General features: G+C 45.7%; 1 protein-coding gene across 9 annotated transcripts in view; it reads left to right on the forward strand.

Moving 5' to 3' along the window:
• LOC127596242 (IQ motif and SEC7 domain-containing protein 1-like) overlaps positions 1 to 22,567 on the forward strand; it is a 114,746-nt gene that overhangs the window by 81,481 nt on the left and 10,698 nt on the right. For 7 of the 9 annotated variants that reach the window (XM_052058504.1, XM_052058505.1, XM_052058513.1 and 4 more), the window contains 8 exons: positions 15,962 to 16,241; positions 16,340 to 17,601; positions 17,777 to 17,938; positions 18,504 to 18,626; positions 19,559 to 19,725; positions 20,264 to 20,403; positions 20,980 to 21,009; positions 22,407 to 22,532. In XM_052058504.1, the coding sequence (XP_051914464.1) occupies positions 15,962 to 16,241; positions 16,340 to 17,601; positions 17,777 to 17,938; positions 18,504 to 18,626; positions 19,559 to 19,725; positions 20,264 to 20,403; positions 20,980 to 21,009; positions 22,407 to 22,532 (2,290 nt within the window). Of the gene's footprint in view, positions 1 to 10,146; positions 10,561 to 15,445; positions 15,594 to 15,961; positions 16,242 to 16,339; positions 17,602 to 17,776; positions 17,939 to 18,503; positions 18,627 to 19,558; positions 19,726 to 20,263; positions 20,404 to 20,979; positions 21,010 to 22,406; positions 22,533 to 22,567 lie in introns of those variants that run through there. The other 2 variants (XM_052058512.1, XM_052058509.1) reach the window with 2 other exon arrangements.

The following is a 22,567-nucleotide window of genomic DNA, read 5'->3' on the forward strand; positions in this document are numbered from 1 at the left end:
ACAGAAAACGCTGGTCAAATAAGGACCAGGAAATAAGGAAGACAACCGAAAACGCTCGCGAAAAAACAAAGAGCGAGGAAGTCCAGAGATCGGAAAACTAGAGTAATAACAATTTGGTCGCAACGCGAATAAACGATGGTAGTGGCCGTAAGGCAAAAAGGGCAGCGAGTATTATCGAACGACGAAATAGCGAGAGAGAGCAATGGCACGGTAAGGAATTCTCCGGCAGTGAGAGAACTGCCGGAGTCACTTAATAAAGGAGGGTAATCAGTCCGAAATTACGAACAGGTGTGCAGAACAGGCGGAGGAAAAAACCCGCCACCTGCTGGCGGGCACGCGACGTGACATAATCAGATTTTGTGCTATGCTGTATTCATGATCCATTAATTTTTTGGGAATAAACCTGGAGTACACAGCTGCTGACTCTCAATGCATAATGGGACTCATACCTTTCTGATCAGCGAGTCCCTGGGACCGCTTTTTCTGCTGTCAGTGATTGACTTCAATGCAAAGTCATTTCTCAACTTGTGTTCCGTGCCACGTCATGCCTGTTGAGTGTTGATTTACTTCATATTAAGAAAGTACTGCACTAAAACATTAATTCATAAATGTATACCATATGATTTTATTGTTTTTTTTCTCAGTATAAATAACACGTACCCTGACTGTTCTACTCTTTGAATAAAAACACTTCATTCAAGCGTTATGGAGTGCAAAGGGTTATGATGGAGGGGTGTTGCAAATCATGAAGACCTGCCAAGTGGTATGATAGCATTGTTTCATACATGTCCTCGGCTAGGCCTCAGTTTCCAAATCAGTCCTTGGTCCTTGGCCCTGGCCTCGGAAAATTTCTCAAGTCCTTGGCCTTGGCCTCGGGTTGCCGGTCCTTGGACATAACACTGCCAGTGAGGCAGTCATTAGAGCCAATTAGAAGTAAAAAAGTGTTGAGAGTGACTGTACCACATATGCATGCATGCCCCCTCCCCTTTGGCTTATCTCTTTTTTTGTGTTTGTTGACATTACATTCGGCGGCCCGGTAGTCCAGTGGTTAGCACGTCGGCTTCACAGTGCAGAGGTACCGGGTTCGATTCCAGCTCCGACCTCCCTGTGTGGAGTTTGCATGTTCTCCCCGGGCCTGCGTGGGTTTTCTCCGGGTGCTCCGGTTTCCTCCCACATTCCAAAAACATGCATGGCAGGCTGATTGGACGCTCTAAATTGTCCCTAGGTGTGAATGTGAGCGTGGATGGTTGTTCGTCTCTGTGTGCCCTGCGATTGGTTGACAACTGATTCAGGGTGTCCCCCGCCGACTGCCCGAAGATGGCTGGGATAGGCTCCAGCACCCCCGCGACCCTGGTGAGAATTAAGCGGTTCGGAAGATGGATGGATGGATGGATGACATTACATTCAACTCAGTACAATTGTACTTTAGCGATTTCAACATGCCCGTTCTGCAGGGCCTGCACCAAATCGAAGTTTTGTAACGCAGTACATCGAGTTTTAGTGATGCAGAACTCCGTGAAATAAATACTGAATTGGTTCTACCATAAAATGCAAAGACGAGCCTCTCCCTAGGATCTCGTGAACACATTCTCTAAGGGCAAATAGCTCATCCTGTCAGGAAGATGTAAGTAAGTTGCTGACTCACTATGTTCCGTGTGAACTGGCTGACACAACATGTACAGTATGAGTACTGGTCAATTTCACTGGTGAAAAAGTTCAAGTCAGACAACCGACGTGATAGAAACATTAATCGAGAATTGCTTCCTGTCACGATTGAGAATGGCCACGAGTGTGAATTGTTCTGACCAAGCTAACGGGTTTTAGGCACGTATTCAGCCCAGGGCCAAACCAACTTAATCAAAGTATAACTTCAACAATGTTGAGGCAAGATGACATCTAAAGGATTTTCATACCCTGACCACACGGTTCCCATCATACATGAATTTGCGAGTGCAGGATTCTCGACTCAAACGGAGTTAGAATCCAAGCAGTCAGTTCAGACATTGAGGGAAATGGACGGCACTAAGAATGAAAAGCTTCGCCCCTGTCATGAATGGCCACGTGTGCGAAAACCTTTTGACTGACAGCGGGTATGTTTCGGATGGCTACGTACAATGACAAATTAAGGCCCATGTCCTGCACACGAGTTTTGTGAAGTTGGGAGAAACATCCTGCCACATATTTCCACATCTGATCCATATTTCATCTGAGAATAACCAACTCTCCCCTTTCACCACTAATAAATTGCTCATCTTTGTTACAATTGATGTTAAAAATTCACTTCTAATACAATGAGCACATTCCCGGAGGAATTGTCGTGCGGGCTGAGAGAGAACGGACGCTCTAATCAGTAACTGAAGGCTCTGCAGATCGATGGCGCGGCATAGGCCAGGGCTGCGCTTCCAGTCAATGATACGGAAAGCGTTGCTGGGGCAAGTAGAGTGTTGGCCCGTTCCAGGCTGGCTAGCTCACGTGCATCTACGGATGTGGAGGACTGATTGCCGAGCTTGCTCCAAGTGAGATGCAGGTCATTACTGACATAGTCATACAACTTCTGTCAATCGATGAGTATGAGCCGTTTAATCAGCCCGACAGCTGATCAAATAAATAAGGGGATGTGTGAAGGGGCATCAACGGGCTTATATTCAAAAAAGGAGTCCGGCGCCCTTCTGTAGAGTTCACAGTCACATCCTTCCTGGTTGCACATGTTGAAATCGAAGAGTTGCTGACTTGCACCAACCGGCGCTTGTGGAAATGTGGAATGAATGGAACTTGCACATTCAGGATATCTCCTTTGACTGGAATAATTTCTCAGCACTCAACTCGAGACCTCCGCAGGAGGAGGGGTTCCTCCTCTTCTTGCTTTGTTCCTGTTCAAGAACGTGGGGTGGGATTAGTGCTTTATCTTTCTGATTTTTGTTCTCTAAGAAATTAAAAGAACTCCTGCCTAGAAGGACACTTCTTTCCTCTTCTTATTCCAAACTCTGCCCTTCACTGGGGATGATTTCGTGTGTAACCGGTGGAGCCGGCTCACTTCCTTCGCACTGCAGAGGTGCCCCTGAGCAAGACTTTGAGAGTTCAGGGGCGAAACACGGTTGTATAGGCTCCTCATTTAAACATATCTCCAGAGATTGGTTCCTTGGGCATCAACACATTTCTAATGAATACATCTCCCAAGTGTCCATTTTGGGAGCACATCATCAGGAGAGCTGCGAATCAGAAAATAGTTTGCTTATGAATTTAGCTCGCTTTGTCAAGGAGCCATCAACCGCGGCTTTCAATGAGTATGTCCAAACAGCTGATTAATTCTCTAGTGTAGCAGTTGAAACTTCTTGTTTCTTTGCCAGTGATGAGTTCTGATGTGAAAGAAATCACAAGGCAGCAAATGAAATGAAATGACCAACCGATAATTATGAACATGTGTTATTACCGTTTTATTTAAATCATATTTTGCGTTTACAACAACACTTGAAGTAAAGGTCATTCAAAGACAGTTAACAGTTTACTTTGAACTGATCTTGTCTTGTAACTTTTATAGTACATTTACAAATATGGGGAAGTGTGTCCGAAGTGTGTGAGTAGAGAAAATTGTGCATGTCCTAATGCATCTCACATGAGACTATTTTTTTGACATTATGGATGGATAATGAAAGCTAGAAAGGACACAAGAGAATGGGCAAAACAATGCAAATTGGTTTTACAAATAGTCATGAAAAATAGCTCAATGTAGTATTTCACAGTTCGGAAAGAAATTAGATGTCTAATTTGAGAGCACAATTTTGAGGAAACGATTTAGCACAATATGCCACAATATTTTCTAGACGGTATTTGTTTACCTTTCAAGCAGGGATTTCAGATTCATGTGCTGTACGTACATCGTATCCGAGTTTTTTGGGTTTTGGTGGGTTTTAGTTTGGTTCATCAATTGGTGTGCCAGCTACCATACATAAGTATGCACATTTTACTACTGACGTTTTTTTTGGGGGGTGGGGGGGATTTATCATTTATATTCATTCATTCATTCATCTTCCGTACCGCTTGATCCTCACTAGGGTCGCGGGGGGTGCTGGAGCCCATCCCAGCCGTCTCCGGGCAGTAGGCGGGGGACACCCTGAATCGGTTGCCAGCCAATCGCAGGGCACACATAGACGAACAACCATTCGCACTCACACTCACACCTAGGGACAATTTAGAGTGTTCAATCAGCCTGCCATGCATATTTTTGGAATGTGGGAGGAAACCGGAGCACCCGGAGAAAACCCACGCAGGCCCGGGGAGAACATGCAAACTCCACACAGGGAGGCCGGAGCTGGAATCGAACCCCATTTATATTATTAATCAGCAATAAATTCTGATACGTTGGATTTTTTTTTCTGGGAATGGAGATTTAGAATTCACCCACACCCCACCCAATTGAGTACCAGCCAATTCTGGACCAAGTTTGAAAAGACGTTTAAAAACGTCTTTGGGAGGGAATGAGTTAATAAATAATATAATATCATTCTTTCATTTCTGTCCTGTGCTCTTTTAATAGTAACATGTTGTCTCGTTAACCGAAACTGCTGCTACGGCAGCATCTGTGGAAAAAGTGGAGGCCGCCATTCGTGACTGGCTTTGAATCATCTGTTTCCATCCCATAAACTGCCACATAGTTTTTCCACACAGATTAAATGGCAATGAATTGCTGCAGGTTCTTCAATGTGGGACTTGGTGGCAATCGCGCTGACAATTTACAACCTTTTCACTTTGCGTCCAACCCCTTCAAATTAAAGCCTCTTTTTTATACTGGCTGATTTCATTCTTGTCATCTTAATGAGGTCATTAGGATGGAATTCATGGTGTGCTTTCAATTTTAGAGGAACGGAAGCTGAAAGTAAAGTCTCTTTGTGATGCCCGAATCACGCAGCGACAGGCCAAGAGTGATGACAGCCATTTGTGCCTTCTGCCCAGATCGTAAATCTGACATGTTTTCCGTTCTCTTGTGTCAGCCCCACTTTCTCCCCCAGTGCACGTGTTACACCTGATCAAGGACTGAAAAGACGCGTTGGTGCCGCTGTGAGAAAGACTTGCCTTTATTTGCTGCGCCGACACAAACAATGACTTCCGCCAGAGTGGACAACGGAGCACGAGGTTCTTGAGATGTTTGCCATGTGGACTTCTGATGCCACCAAAGCACTGGTGGCTTTGCCAGGAAAAAAAAAAGCGAGACTGAAGAAACAGTTGAGAGCAGCTTTGCTGTCGCGCGTCAGGCAAAATTACTGGTGCAATGTCTCAGCAGCATTATTATCTCTCTACTACGGCTATGCCGCCGCTCGTTGACAAATTCGTTATTGGACGACAAGCAGTTAAAAACGTTCCGTGATCATATCACGTGCGCGTCTCGCATTTGTGCAGCAGTCAGCGCTCAACATTTATTCATATTTGGCTGCTCATGAAATCTTGTGAGGGATTTGCACTGAATGAGCTGCAACAAGACGTTTCTCGTCATTTGCTGTTTATCTGATTCCCGTTGTAGCAGCTAGTGAATGCAATTGGAGCGGAACAGCAATTATTCTCCTTCTAAGCCTTCCAGTCAATATCGCTTGCTTATTGATATCACTGAGTTGGGCCTGGATTGATTGCATTGCCGAGCGGTCACACACTTTCCCGCACAAAAGATGTCACTTTGACACACTGGAGATACAGTATGTTTATTTCTGACTGGGATTCTGCTGACAGACCACATTGGCTTGATCGTCATTTGGGGTGGGATCAGAAACTGACTGTAGGGAGCGGGGGGGGGTTGTTTTTTTTTTGTGCTTGAAGATCATCACAGGACAATAGAACAACTGACAAAGGATCGTGATATTTGAATCTTTCCGACATTGTGTGTATTGCTATCCTTTCGCTAGATTTGTTCTGCTGGCTCTGCACAATGTGGATACTCTTGCTAAATATTTCCACAGATTGTCTGCTTACTGTGATGTGGCATTTTCATTTCTGGTGTGTTGTGGCATTTGTTTGACCAGACTTTTGTTTTCTCAAAAGCACAAAATACAAACAAAGGTTTTGTAATAATTTGAAAAAGCTGAAACGTGTTAGTGTTGTAGAATTCCGGGCCCATCAAGGGCCTGCACTTTGAGCGTGCACGTGTTGCTCAATCGGCTGATTTTTTCATGGGCCGATGACCCACTTTCCCGCCCCGGCACACATTCAATAGGATCAGCTGATCCCAAGTTGTCTTCATTGGCAAATATCACCGAGGGCGTCTGATTTCAACTGCCGTCCACTTCCTGCGCACACTACATTGCACAAAACATCAGCTCCCTTGATTTTTCTTTGTTCAACAATGTCAACCAGTGTGCTTGCGTTGATTGGTGCTTATTTTGTTAATGCTGCACTCCTCAGCTTGGATGTAAAATTCCAGAACAGCCGCACGTCTGAATAAATTGGCTACAGATGGCATAATTTTTTGGAATACCGGTCTTGACTGAATCAAGGGTAGGCGGGCAACTCGTGTCCTCAAGAGCCGCTACCCTGCATGTTTTGGATTTCTCCCTCTTCTAACACACCGTATTCAAACGATCAGCTCATCAGTAAGCTCTGCAGGAGCCTCGAAAACAATCCCGATCATTTGAATCAGGAGTGCTGGAGGAGAGAAACATCTAAAAATATGCAGGATAGCGGCTCAAAGTGAAACAGGTGTGATGCTCTCACTGTCACTTAAATAGACGCACCCAGGCCCACACCTTGACCAATCCCATCTCCCCAGCCGAACCCAGGTTGTCATTTTACATCCCGCCTCTTTGAATTACCCAGCCACCCTCCCCGCCCACAGCTATTATAAACACGCCTGACCGCAGTACTCCCAAATGACATCATTGCACATTTCTTCCTCCACCTCGACCGATTGTGTGCCTTCAGAGTTACTTGTTATGTCACTTTCTGACCAACGAGTGGCACTGTTACTCCTGAAGCCCCCCCCCCCCCACCCCCCCATACTTCCCATGGTCCGTTTTGTCTGCCGGCAGTGGCAGGGCCTGGCTCTTATACCCGCCTCAGTTATTTATACCCGCTGTGGTGTTTATCACATTTACAGACAAAGCCGCTCTGAGCGAAAACCACAAGAGATGCTTGTATTGTGACTGTAAAGACAAGACAAGAACATGCTGATTTGATCAAATTGCACTCGTAAATTGACATCAGCAGTTTATTCCCGTTATTCACGGTTTTTTTCACTGCTCATCACTGCATTGTTAATGTCACTCACAGAGTGTTTACCACATTGGGTCACCTCACGTGCACATATTTTTAGATCTGACGAGTGTGCTGTAGTGTATTTCTGTGTCGGAGGCCGGGCTTTGGACAATAAGCTTCAGAGTAATTTGCTGGCTGGCCAGCAAGCAAACTACGAGGAAATTGTTTCAAAAGGACAAACAGTTGCGGCGCCTAATAATGGTAACAGTACACCGTACATGACCCCCATATGTCTTTTATGGAGTGAGGCAGATCACATATGCATGCAATCAAGGGTACAGCTTTGCCAGAGTTCCCGTAAAAAACAACTTTACTGGATTGCGAGAAGTAGAACGCAAACGTGGTTAGGTTGTAATAGTGAAATTCTACTTGGTTCGCCTGTGTGCACCCAAGAAGATCCAGACAAGACAGGTCAGCGGATGTCTGAATCCCGTCCATGTCCTCCAAGCGGTTCCATGCCTTCAGCCCACCTGACGGGCATATGTGTTTGGAATGTGAGAGGAAACCAGAACAAACTTGTTCAATCTCCAAATGAACATGCATAAAAGTCAAGAGTGGATAGTGTTTCGGAGCCATTCAGATGGCGTTTCATCAATCTTGCCGGTTGGTTGAAATGATACTGGTGTAATGTCAGTGGACTAATACATCTTTATTTTTTATAACGTCTTCACAACAGCTGCAGCTGTAACAAAGCGATTTACGCATCATTAAAGGAGGACAAGGCAAAAAAAAAAAGAACTCAAAAACACACTAGCTAAAAGAAGTTTTTCATAGTTTGCACTTGACCAGTGTTCAAAAACACATCACAATCGATGGATGAGCTTTGAGCAGTCCTTCAGGCAGCTCATCTGCACAAGCTTTGCTGACAAAACATGCTCGGCAGAGGCGACACATCCTTGAATTACCTTTTTTTCAGGGCCAAATTAAAAACCATATTTGCAACCAGATGCTTTTTGGGCAAAGAAATGATTTGTTCCCAAGCAAAAGAATCATTCCCCCCCCCCACCCCCCCTAGACAAAGTCGTCTGTATATGCTTTTGTATCAAACTATGACATCAGTCTGTTCTAATTGTTTCCAGACCAGGCAAGGGCTGAGTTTTCCTTTTATTTTTCGTTTCTTTGCCCAGAAAATGCCGATTATGTTAAACTGTGTATGATGTCAACGTAGACTGCGGGCGACATACCAAAATCTTGTGACCCAAGTTTCCAGGAAGCGATCCGTTTCCTCCGTCATTTCGTTTGCTCTCCTTCTGTCCTGTTGTCTTTTGGAAATCTTTGCAGTGTGCGGGAAAATCTTTCTTTCTTTCTCTCGATAGCGCGACATCTGTTTGTGTATTGCTGACCACCGTGTGCCTCTTTGACCTTCTGCAATGTGTCATGCGTCGAACTCGAAAAAGAAAGGACTTTAGAACTCGGGGAGGGTGATGGAGTAGGAGCAGAAAAGCAGAGCGACCATATGTATTGAGTTGAAGAAATTGTGTTTTATGAGCAGCGAGAGGGCCTCTGCTTGGAATTTTCAATGACATCATTCCACAGCAGAGAAGCATGCGGGTTGAACACAGGAGATGGAGTGGGCCTTCACCAGACAGGATGACTAGACGGCATCGTAACACAAGAGATCTGGAGGCAGCCAGAGGATTCCACTGGATCGGCTCCTAGAGTTGTCATTACCAGTGGAACACGGCACTTTTACCTTGGATTTCAGAAGTATCGGAGCCTCGTTCTTATCTCCTTCCCGCACAAATAAACGTTGCTGCTTCTCTGATCCTGCCGGTCTTTTAGGATTGCAACACTCGCACTGAGACCGCTATCATCGCGCGGATATTGGAAAATCATTATGAGATAACTCCGAGCAAAGCGTCATCTTCAATATATTTTGTTCCCTAATGGCTCTGTTTTGTTTCCTGGCACTAAGGAGGAAAGCGATTTTTGTTGTGCGAGTGGCTCGGTTGCAACTAGAATCTGTAAGTTGACTCTCCAGAGCTTTAGCATTCACAGCTGTAGGCACTCGTGAGCAGGGCCGGGATTCCAAACCAAAATAGATCAGTCGTCCAGTCGCGACCGTGGTCATCCTTCATAATTGTGACTCCTTTGACGAACTTGCTCTGTCTGCCTCTGATGAAAGGACACCGGCATCTTTTGGTATGGACTGTTCCGATAAAGGTCTCCTTCCAGTTTCCTGTGTCTGTTGTCATTAGACAGAAAATCCCTCGAACGGAGAGCAGTTTTACCCCAACCCCGCTCTCTCAGCGGGGTTATTAGTCTTCAACTCTGTCTGCAAAACAGACTCGGTTGAAGGGTCAACTGCAAGCGTGAAGCTGGCTGGAAATGGAACTGGGAGCTTGTCGGCGGTAAATATCATCTAGGAAATTGGTCAGAGGGGAAAAAAAGGCAAAAGAAATGTTGAAGATGCTACCATGTGCTTTATTTATTTAGTATTTTGCAGACGAAGACACCGAATCCCCTGTAGTTCTTTTCTTAGTTCAAGTCACTCCATGATCTTGAGAGGCTCTATTAATAGATGTGCTCTCTTACGTCTCGACTCACTTAAAGATCAGCTAACAGAACATTTGTCGCATCCTCTCTTCATACTATTCTTTCCTGTTTATGTACTGCAGTCATTTATTCCTAAGTAACTGTCCTAGCTCCTAGTCTTTTTTTTTTTTTTTTTTTTTTCGATTTGCTGATAACACTCCGGAACAATGTGATTTTCTTACATCCTTTGCCTCGGGGTCAGTTTTGTGTCCCTTCCCTGCAGCATGAGTGTTTCACAAGTTTTTTCCCCCCCATCCTCTTTTTTCTGGTTCTACCCAGCTACACTAAACCTCCTCCTCCTCCTCCTCCTCCCCCACCACCCCACTCGCCACAGCCCGCCCTCTTCCACAGTGCTCAGGGTCTGGCAAAAACCCACACTCCCCAGTGTCCAAGCCTCCGCCCCCCTCACACTCTTTGCAGCCCAGCACAACTAGAACACAGAGGAAGAAAGAGCTAACCAAAAACGCTCCACTTGTCTGTCAGAGATTATTACAGCCTGCCACTTAGCGCTGACCATGTCCGCCTACCTTCCACTGAATGCATTTTTTGGCAGACCAAGTGATGCAACCGACTGCACGGCGCGTGGCGATACAACCAACAATCACAGATGGCGCTTTGGAGATGACTTTGTCCATTAGAGAACGCTTCTAGGCATCCATACAGACAGTGGAGACTGGCGGGACCGCTGATGTTGGGTGGCGTGTCTTGCTAGTTGGTGGCCAGCATGTGGTGTTTGCAATGTAACTCAGAGAAGACTCAGTCCCTGCTGGAGCTGGAGCTGAATGGCTGGTAAGAGTCAGAGGAGAGTTTCAAATGGGAGCGTGTTTGTTTTGGGTCTGCTTGTGTATGTGTGTGTGGGGGGGGGGGGGGTGAATGCATGAATGTTTTGTCAATGGATGAGGTTGAGCTCATAAAGCTCTGTTTATTAAACAGCAGAGAGACGCCTTGTGTGTGGTGTCCCCTCATGTTCTGCACTTATTTGCCCATAATCCACATCATAGTTTACCAGTCTGCGGCTTATGTTGAAATAGAGTGCCAGTGCACTTTAAATGGTCTCTCTGAGTCACTTCATGTCATCATAGGGTGTATTACTTCCCATTGCACCGACTATCAGTGAGTTGTGGATTGTTTCCCCGCCTTTTGACGGGCATTCCTGTGGTGTGTCGCGGCCCTCCGGCTTCCTGGACATGACTGTGCTCTTTTTTTGTTAATTCTTATTTTAAAAAAGCCGGCTCAAGGGCAGGTGTTGAGTGCGCACCGGAGGGTGGTTGAATCAGTCTACACTGGAAGACAATGAGATCGACTCGATTGCTGTTGTTGTGCTGTTTTGTTGTTGAGACTTGACAGCAGAGAGGAGGAGGGCCGCCTTGATTCAGACAGAATGAGGTCTGGAAATATACAAGGGAGCCATATTGATTTGCGATGACTTTTAGTCCTGTAAGCACAGCCCACTTTGCACATTCAGTCACATTTTCTGCACAGTGGTTTTGTTTCAAGCAGCACTGAAATACCCAAAAATCAAAACCATCCTTGGCCAGTTGTAGGTTTCATCAACCAGTCCAGTAGACCTCTGCAAATATTCACGGTCCGGCATTCTCCAATTCACCTATTTGTGGATTTTTTGGGGTGAACATATCCCCCATTATTCATGGGGCAAAAAACACACCTATTTGCAATTTTCTGTCATGTGTCGTTGGAACAAACACGCCGTATGGATGTGCAGTCTTGTGTTTATTAAAACTGAACTGCCCTGGAAGATAAAAAGTCTGCACTTTACCATCAGCACCTCACTGTCCGCCGAGCAGTATTTCTCCATCACCTGAACATCTGCACACAAACTCTGTAGCTGGATGGCTGAGTCTGGCGTGTTGTCTCTATGGCTATAACCTTTAGCTTAGCATGTAAACCACCTTTAATTTATACTTTTCTAACTTTTTTTTTTGTCATTACAAGTTGATGTTGCCTTGCGCAAACCCCTTGTGGGCTGTTTGCAGCACTTTTGAGCAAGGCATTCATTGGGGGAGTTTATCAGCGCTTGCTTTTTAGCGGCAGCATATTTCACAGTTTTTATTGATCGGAGAAGGTCAATGTTGTTGGACACTCGCGATGGTATGGCTTAGCGGAGCTGGGGTGAGAAGACATCCTCGAAGGAAATTTGGACGTGGATGAAAGTCAGTGAGAAAAAGGGGGAGCAGGGGGGGTGGGGGGTAGAAATATAAATGGGCCATATTTAACCAATCTTTCACACAGGCAAAAAATCTATTTTCGGGTTATCAGTGAGCAAGACACAGCCACCGACCATATGTCACCGCCCGCACTTCACATATTGTTTTACAGTAATATTTAACCATATTTAGAATTTCATATGTATGAGTCGATGAAAGAGCATAATTTAAAGTAAAAAATATATATACCTGCGCTATATTGCGCCAGTTATGTCCAAATTAAAAGCACTTCTCTGTAGAATTCTATCTTTGATTGTTTGGTGCACTTTTATTTTTAAAGCCTGACTTTTCCCAGCTGCAGGAGGTTTTTGCACCGATGGTGCCCAAGTGTTGCCGACGAGACCCGCCAGGTCTGGTTGCCTTCTGTTGTGATTAAAAGTTACACCATAGGCTGCGTCATTATCTGTTAAGTTGGTGTTGTGTGAAATATTCTGAAATAATTATTTGGTGGATTGAACACGGAAGAATCTTCTGTATGTGTTTCTGGAAAAAGAGTGGGAGGTTAACACAATACGTAGTCAGATTTGGAATAATTTGAAGAGGCCTATTTTTCTGCCTCTGCGACATTCAACCTTCGAGATTCCAGTGTAGATAGTGCTGGTAATTACAGAAAACTTGCAGACATACAGTAGGCCAATGTAGAAGCCTTTCGAATTTAATTTGGGCAGATTGGTCGGGAAAAGTTGCTGGTCATATGGTTTGAAACATAGTGTTTGTCCTTTCATGTTAAACATCTGCTCATGCCCCTAGTCAAGTACATTGCGCTTATTAAAACCAGGCTAGTGTGTATGGGTTTTCCAGTTGTACGGTTTACAATAAGATGAAACGGTCCTTCAAAGCGTTTCATGTGGGGGACAGTCGCATGCAGACGCATACAAGCGGGGAGGCTTGAAGACAGTTTGTGATTTGTGGAGAATCCAAACCCCACAGCTTTTGAACCCAAATGTTTTATGATACTCTTGTCAACTTTGTAACAATCGCCCACTGAATGACTGTCAGGCTGTTGGATGTAGCAGCATCCCGGTTTGCAGCCATGCCAAACGGCAACTTGCTCATCTTTGAGTGTTTGGTGCCAAAAGATTCCATGAACGCAAACGGTTGACAGGTCGGCCATTTGGCCACCACACGACCAGCTCCGGCAGCTAGCATGTTGCTGTGTGGTCCTCCAACCTTCTACCTGAGGAATTCATTCATTCCCCTGAATGTGTGCTTGTGAGGGCTGTTGCTTGCATCTGTATTTATGAGCCCTCTGCAGAGCGAGAACATCTGCTTTTGTTGTCTTTGGTACACTTCTCGTCTGTGCGTGTGCGTCGAGGGCTGTGATATTGAGGTGTTGCCAAATATCATGGAAAAATGTCTTGGGTGAGCAGACAGATGAAGAAGGCAGCGGGGCTGTATTACACTGGGATACTGTCTGCTGCTTTTGAGTTCTTACTCATAGTCTACTTTAAACCCGAGTCAATTTGTGCCCCCTCCGGGAAAGCATGATGCACTTCCTTAGCAACACAGACTGACGCCAACAAAATTTGCCGTTTTTGCGTGCATGCCATGACGAGCTGGAAATCGTAATGCTTGGCCATTTACACTATTTTCTTGACTCTTTAAATTGTGAGGGAGGGGGAAAAAGTTTATTTTCCAGAATGCAATTAGTGCTGTAAATGAATACTAATCAACTGGTCGACATTTGATCAGACTGCATATTAAAAAATATTTTAGTCAAGTATTCAAGTGGGAAGTTCAGCTGATTCAACCCACTGCTTCTTCATTTGAGAGGCAGCACCTCACGGCAGTCTGCTCTTCATTAACCTTCCTCTATTCCCAGACCTCCTATAGATGTGACTCTGCTTTTCCGGGATGGAGGAATGTTTCTCCCACAGGCCCGCCTGGGGGAATAGGCTGAGGGCTGTGCAAAGGTTTTTTTTTTTGGAGCAGGGGGGAGGGGGGTGCAAACTGCCCTCCAGATCCCTCAATCCCGTTGCTGCAAATCACTGCCAGCTGAGCTGCTTATCCATGCCAACGTTGGCGCTGGAGCTCCCGGTGGATAAAAGCGAGCAGAGTCGCACGGCACCGGGTGGATATCTTTTGCCACTTTTTGGCGGACGGAGATGACACATTTCTCTCATATTTTGATGTTGGTTTATGTGTTTGGATAGTTTTCTAAAGTATAAGAGAAAGATAGTCTCTGGAATAGTTTACTGTGAGTTCCCACCCTCTTTCCCTCTCAACATACATTTCACTCCCGTGCAGGCTCATGGCATGCTGCAAGCGTTTCCCTTTTTTTTCTCCACTTTTCACCACTCTGAGCTACTAACCTCGGAGACTGTGCTTTACCCCCCACCCCCAGCACAAAATGGAAGGAAAGATGCCAGTCACCCACAGAAAAAACAAATGAACAAACAATGTCCTATTTTTTTAAACGATTAACAAAAGCCACCAGCTCCCATCAAGATTGCTCCGCTAAGTGCTTGTGTCAAAATTGAAGTCACAATGCTTTCTGTAAAGTGTAATTTGACTTTAAGGTACATTTTCAAAATAACCCCAGATGACCGAGTATGTGCGTACTCTGCAAACGTAGTTTGGGTTCATAATTGAATTGAATTGAATACAACTTTATTGTCAAAGTTGTATTCAATTCAATTCAATAATATGTGTTCGGTCCTTTCTTTATCTGCTGGCCATGTATTTGTGAGTTTTCCACTCCTTTCCTGTTGTTGGAGATTTGAAATGAGGTGTTTGCTACTCAGCCAATTCTCATTGAATTAATACAGTGATCAATGCTTATATGTATGCTATATATTGCTTCAGGTTTCCAGGAGGATGTTCAGCACTGTGTGTTTTGAATTCATACTCTCAAGTAGAAACAATAGTAATCAAACCTATGCAAGTGTTTCAAAATTCCTATTTTAAAATTCTTTTGAGTCACTTTTTTTCATAGTTAGTACTTGAAGCACTGAGTTCTTATTTTAGTTGTATACTGTTCCAATTGAGGTTTCACTTTGCCTGGTAGGTGAGACATGTTGGCCTTTCAACTCGTGTTTGCTCACAGATAACATTTTGTAAATTCCGTGCCACACTCGGTTTTGCATCCGAGTTCATTGGTTGGCCCAGAATTGATGTCCTTTGACAGCAAGCTGTTATAGTGGCGTGTTGAAGTCAGGCTGACTAATAAAGGAAGTGGGTTGTGTACACTACGCGGGTGTGTCGAGTCACAGCTCGGATGCATTTGCTTACCAACGAACAGGGGCCGCTCTGTACCGTGCAGCAGAAGAAATGCGAACGTGTAGCCCGCTCACGACACATCGTAGCTGCCTGCAGAAGTCGTATTTGCTCTGCCGTTGTGTATGAAAGTGGACTTTGAGACAAGTGCCTCGACAGTGTGACGTTGCGCCGGCAAACATCATGCAACTCCCTGCGCTCACTGATTGGCCCTTGAGCTGGCATAAAGGGAAGTTTCCTGGAGCAATCTGTGTACTCTGGACCTGACTCGGCTGTAAGAATGGTGGACAAGATGTGGAGGAAGAGTTGGCACTTTATAGAAAATAGAATGTCCTTTCGCAATAAACAGTCGCCTCGTTATTCAGCCGAGTGTAAGAGTGAGTGAGTAACCACGGTTTTTTTTCTTCACATTAACTCTTGCCACATCCAGTGAGCTCGTCGGCCGACTCTCTCTATTAGCTCTTAGTTTGATTGTTTCTGTAACATCGGTGCAGATGTTGGGCCATTGACTTATTTCTATAATTAAAACCAATGTGGAGACATTTCTGTCTCAAATGTCTGCCATTCAAAATTAGAATCCTACTTGTACACGCAGTCATTATTTGTCCACGAGAAGTAGAAGGAAGTTGCACACTGTACTGTCTTTTATGGCATAACACTTGCAGTATTCAGCTCTTTCCACCTGATAAACATTAGAATTGTATGAATATTGTTGAGTAAAGTCTCCCCATCCTTTTTTCTGGTTGCAGTGTGGAAGGGGACGGACGGTCCAATGAGAGCGGCGCTTCCCTAGATCCAGGAGCAGGATATGGGCCAGGTCCGGTGACTCACGGGTCGGCCATCAGTCCCGATCGTTTTGAGAGCTCCCTCTACGGCCACGGGGTTCAGCCTGGCCCTCAGAGACCCCGTCGGCCTAAGCTGCAGCACTCACAGTCCATCCTTCGGAAGCAGGCGGAGGAGGAGGCCATCAAGCGCTCTCGCTCGCTCTCGGAGAGCTATGAGCTCTCCGCCGACCTTCAGGATAAACAGGTATTGGTCAAATGAACGTGGACGTTGTCGAGCATCCGTGCCAAAGACGCATCAGATCAACAATGGTCCAATTTCACTGCGTTCCGTCTACTCTTCAGGTGGAGATGCTGGAGCGCAAATATGGCGGGCGATTCATAACGCGGCACGCGGCTCGCACGATCCAAACCGCCTTCCGCCAGTATCAGATGAACAAGAATTTTGAACGTCTCAGGAGCTCCATGTCTGAAAATCGCATGTCCAGACGCATCGTTCTCTCCAACATGAGGATGCAGTTGTCGTTTGAGGGTGCCGAGAAAGTGCACAGCTCCTACTTTGAAGGGAGGCAGGTGTCCATGACGGAGGACGGCGCCCCGTTGTCCATGTTGCAGTCAGAATGTGGGGATATACAGGTCCACCAGCAGGCCAATATGGCGTCTCATCCGCCCCCACAGGGTGATCTGACGGATGCCATCACGGAACTCGAGGACGCCTTCTCCAGACAGGTCAAATCCCTGGCCGAGTCGATAGACGATGCACTGAACTGCCGCAGCCTTCAGGGGGATGAAGGTCCGGACCCTGAGGTGGAGAGGGAGGTTCCCTATCGGCTGAAGTCGCACTGCAGGGCAGCTGGACACATTCACGATGACTCGGTGGCATCGTATAGCGATGTTACTCTGTTCATTGACGAGGACGACATGTCACCTCCCATTGCTCTGTCGAGGGCGGGAGAGCAGGCCCCTAGCACGGAATCAGACTTGCGCTTGCGGTCAGTTAACTCCTCCCAGGACTACTGGCCTATCGACCCTAAAGATGAGGGTCGTGACACGGACACGAGCTGCCGCAGCACTCCTTCTCTGGAGTGCCAAGAGCAGCGTCTGAGAATGGACCACCTTCCTTTGTTGACGATAGAACCTCCTAGCGACAGCTCCGCCGAGTTAAGCGATCGCTCCGAACGGGGCTCGGTCAAAAGGCCGCCTGCGTACGAGCCTCACGGCCACATTGTAACCTCATCCCAGGCAAGCCCCAAACATATTTCCCACGGACCTCCGCCACGAGCGCCGTCACGTGATGACGATGCGCCTCTGCGTCACCGCCACCGCCAGCTGGAGAGCCACCTCGCTATCAACGGCTCAGCCAATCGTCAGAGCAAGTCCGAGTCCGACTTTTCGGATGGGGACAACGACAGCATCAACAGCACGTCGAACTCCAATGACACGATCAACTGTAGCTCCGAGTCCTCGTCGAGGGACAGCCTACGAGAGCAGACCCTCAGCAAGCAGACCTACCACAAAGAGACCCGCAACAGCTGGGATTCTCCCATCTTCAGCAACGACGTGATTCGCAAGAGACATTATCGCATCGGCTTGAATCTCTTCAACAAGTAAGAACCAGGCACAAGTACATTGTAAGACTAGCGTTTGCGTGTATGTTGGAAATGGAAACTGTACCATAGCGACACCGTATATTGCAAGCAGCACATTTCTTTCATTTGAACACAGACGACATGTTTTACTTTGGAATTGTTTTCAAGTATTAATATATTTTCCTCTTATCAGGAAGCCAGAGAAGGGCATCCAATACTTGACCGAGAGGGGCTTCATCCCTGACACGCCGGTTGGTGTGGCTCATTTCTTGCTGCAAAGGAAAGGCCTGAGCAGGCAGATGATCGGCGAGTTCCTCGGAAATAGACAGAAACAGTTCAACAGGGATGTCTTGGAGTGAGTATGACCCTGTGGAAGCACTTATGCCAGCATCATTCCAGGGATGTAAGGCTATGATGTACATTGGTTCAATAATTAACAGACATATGCACATATTTGTCCGTTTTTAAAATGGCATTTTGGTCAAACATCTTGTGAGGCAATGTGTGGTCCTGATGGAAAATTGTGTCCACCTCCATCATTTCAATTGCACATCCCTGTCCTGGACTGATCACCAATCAATTACACAACAGCCGAGGGTCTTCAATGAATCGCACAACAGAAGATCCAACATGGCTGCACTGCACTGTGCTACTTTGCTGGCCGATACAGTCAATAAAAGACAATCCAAAGTTGGGCCCGCATCATTGTTACTTCAAATTCATCTGGCGATCTCAGAAATTGTGTGATTTCTGTAACAAAGTCATGCTCATGTGACCTTCTCTTTTGCAAACATGACGTTGTTTTGCAGAAGATAATGTTATCCTAGTGATAGTTATGTGAGCCCTGATGTCATTGCTGCGTGACGTACATGATCTTGTATATTTTGCCCTCCATCTATCTGTATGTGTGTGCTTTGTAGCTGTGTGGTAGATGAAATGGACTTCCAGAGCATGGAGCTGGATGAAGCCCTCAGGAAGTTTCAGAACCACATCCGTGTCCAGGGAGAAGCCCAGAAGGTGGAACGACTCATTGAAGCCTTCAGGTACACTTTTATAACACTGCGGCACAGCATTCTGCATAGGCACATTCTGACGACAAATATATCCTCTTTACAACGTGGATGAGCTTGATGGTGACCTACTGTAAAATCCCATGCATAATACAAATCCATCCGTCCATTTTCCGATCCGCTTATCCTCACAAGGGCCGCGGGCGTGCTGGAGCCTATCCCAGTTGTCTTTGGGCAGTAGGCGTGGGACACCCTGAAGCGGTTAATAAGCCAATCGCGGGCCATACATTGACGAACAACGATCCGCGCTCACACTCTCACCTTGAGACAATTTAGAGCCTTCCTCTACAATCACTTGCTCGCACAAATACCGGTAATCAAATGCCATATTGGTTTAGCACAGTTTAATCAACTGTGCAACTGATGTACATCTTCAAATTAAGTAAATCCAATGGATATTTTTTTTCTGTCTCAGTTGTCCCTTTGGCGGTCTATTCAAAACAGAAGAGGTGCAAGTGGAGGAGCTTGATCCAAAACAATGAATAAGGGGGCGACTTTCAACCTTCATGTTTTGGAGTGCACCGTGAGAGTGTGTTATGGAAGCATTAAAAACATGGACTTGAACAAATCCGATCAGATGATAATCATGAATAGCAGCAAATCAGGGCATAGCATTATACATGAGTACAGAGGAGAAAACAATACTTTTTTAGGTGGATTTTAGGGCGGGGTCGCATTATACATGGGGTTTTACAGTAGAACCCCACAAATCACATAACTGTCCATTTTCATAAAAGTATGCTAATTGTGTATTTGTTGTTCCTCCTCTGGATAAGGGTATTGCTGCAAACCAGGAACCATTGGTGGCACATACTTCCTATTCCCTTGAAGCAACATTTCCTCACAATTTACATCATTTCCCCCTGCGTTATGTCATCCCGTACCGTGTCATGTCATCTCTCCAGCCAGCGCTACTGCATCTGCAACCCGACGGTGGTGCGGCAGTTTCGGAACCCGGATACGATTTTCATCCTGGCCTTCGCCATCATCCTCCTCAACACAGACATGTACAGCCCCAATGTCAAGCCTGAGAGGAAGATGAAGCTGGAGGATTTCATCAAGAACCTAAGAGGTTAAAAAAAAAAGAACTCATTTGCATATTGCACATGGAATTTATTGAAAGGTAGAGCAAGCAAAACATGCAGGCTAATGGTATTTGTTTCATTAAGTTTGGCGTCCATCTACCAAATGTTTGCCAGTCATCTCCGGGCTTTTGTCAGACTTCCAGAGATCATACGTGGATTCGAAAGAATCACTTTGATTAATCCAGAAAATGGCTGACGTCAAGTTCAAATCAGTGCATATGTCAGTAGATTCTTTCATAACTTCTCCTCTAAGCCACAAAAATCTGTCGATTTCAAAGTAAACTTACCCCACAGGGCTCAGGTGCAACCCTTCAAGCAATATTTTCGGGAGGCGTTTTCAGTCAAAGCAGGAACCCGACTGATGCTTGAGGGACCTGAGTTTGAAAAGTCTAGCAAGTTTATTGTGTGGGTCACTCCTGCGCTGTGACCCACACAAATTAAATGTTCAGTTGCTCCAGTCAACAAGAATAATTGATTGCAATTAATTCCTAATTCCTTCTCTTGTTGACTGTATAACTGTGGCAGGCGTGGATGATGGGGAGGATATACCCAGGGAGACCCTGGTTGGAATCTATGAGAGGATCCGAAAGCGGGAACTCAAGACCAATGAAGACCACGTGTCACAGGTCCAGAAGGTTGAGAAGCTCATTGTTGGGAAGAAACCAGTGAGTAGCAAAGTCAAGGTTGTCAGTTGAAGACACACAAACACACGTTGGGCTTAAGATCAGCCAGGCAATCTTATAGAATCACTTTGCGTGAAGGTTATTCTAAATTTCTCCTAAAATTGAAGTGGATTTTTTCATCCAAGTAGGTAAATAAAAACAAGTCATGGGGGAACCTTTCACACCTTTCCACTCAAAGCCCTCCAGAGATATCACCCGCTGCTTGTGTCCAATTAAAACCCGCGCACGTTCACATCCGTACCTCGGGGAGGGAACACTTTTAAAACGTAAACGCTCCACTGCCACGAGCTCCTTATTGAAGTGACCCACCAGCCAGTTGTCGTTTCATACTAACGATCAAAGTTCCTGCCCCAAAGTTGCGTTTCAAATGCCGCATGCTGAGTACCTTTCTACGGGGTCTTTACTATTTTGTGTCCACCATTCTCTGACGCTACCGCTGCATACAAAATGCATGGTTTTGCATACGGTTGCAAGGCAGCGAGTTGTAGAAATGAGCATACCGTAAGTACATTATGTTCTGATGCTATTAACATTTTTTTTTGTATGCTTTGCTTTTAGATTGGATCACTCCATCATGGCCTGGGATGTGTAAGTTGCCCAAACAAAATCTACACTGGTCACCCTAAAGAGGGGAGAGAATCACTCACCGTCTATGCTCTATTAAATTCTAAAGGGGAGGGGAAAAAAAATAATTGTGGTAAATGGCGATTTCTTGGCCACGCGAAGTCTTCACCTGATTGGTCAAAAAATGATATTCATAATTTTTTAATGAAAAATGTTTTACAAAATGATACTGTACACAACGGGCCCATCACCAAAAACAAAATAAAAATGCATATATTTTTTGTTACCACTGACCACAACCTGAACGGTTTAAAAAAGGCTGAAGTGACAATGTGGCTGCGAGAGCAATTTCATCTTCGAAAACAGTCAGTTATACTATAAATAGTTCCTTTACACTGTATGTCAAAATGAAAAGAACAGAGGAGTTAGAATTTAGACTGTGCATATCCACACAAAGCTTGCACGATATACAGAAGAGCTGCAGCAAATAATTTGCCTTTGCAAAGATGTTCAGTTGTTGTCGCTGGGCGATGTAGAACAAGGGTCATCATCAACACAATGCTCTCTAAGCCCCGCATTATAGTAGCCTGTGGGACTGTTCTAAAAATAGCCCACCAGTTACGAGATGCAAGCAGTGTTGTAGTAGTGATCATTTGAAAATATTAACACTCGGAGAGATTTAAAGGGAAAAAGTGTTGAATAGTCTTGTTTCCTATCTTGCAAAATTGCTGGTAATAGCGAGAACTCCTTAACGGGATCCGTCCGTGTCTTTACAAAGATGAATCTCATCAATTATCGGCAATGGGATATCATTACAGGTCATTTGCGTGGAATTTCTTATTGCAGAAATGTGTTACAAACTGGTAGCACTTTGCATTAGTCAGGCGCCGAGAAGTTGCTCTCAGTTTCAACAAGCTTGCTGACCTCTGGTGTCAGGTGGAAGCAAAACAAGTCAGCGTTTAGTCCTTGACTTTCATCTGGAGTGATTCATCCCAAGGGCGGCCCGGAAGTCCAGTGGTTAGCACGTCGACTTCACAGTGCAGAGGTACCGGGTTCAATTGCAGATCTGGCCTCCCTGTGTGGAGTTTGCATGTTCTCCCCGGGCCTCCGTGGGTTTTCTCCGGGTCCTCCGGTTTCCTCCCACATTCCAAAAACATGCATGGCAGGCTGATTGAACACTCTAAATTGTCCCTAGGTGTGAGTGAGAGCGTGCATGTTTGTTTGTCTCTGTGTGCCCTGCGATTGGCTGGCTACCAATTCGGGGTGTCCCCCCGCCTACTGCCCGAAGACAGCTGGGATAGGCTCCAGCACCCCCGCGACCCTAGCGGTTCGGAAGATGAATGAGTGAATGAATGATTCATCCCATTTGACTAGAGTGACCATTGATGCGTTGATCCGTGTTCTTTTTTTCCTCTCGTAAGGTTCTGTCACTGCCCCATCGCCGGTTGGTGTGTTACTGCCGCCTCTTTGAAGTGCCAGATCCAAACAAGCTCCAGAAGCTGGGCCTACATCAGCGGGAGATCTTCCTGTTCAATGACCTACTCGTGGTAAATGTCGCCCTCATCTCTTTGCCTGTTTCCTC

The sequence above is a fragment of the Hippocampus zosterae genome, chromosome 2 (genome assembly GCF_025434085.1).
Source record: "Hippocampus zosterae strain Florida chromosome 2, ASM2543408v3, whole genome shotgun sequence".
NCBI lineage: Eukaryota > Metazoa > Chordata > Actinopteri > Syngnathiformes > Syngnathidae > Hippocampus > Hippocampus zosterae.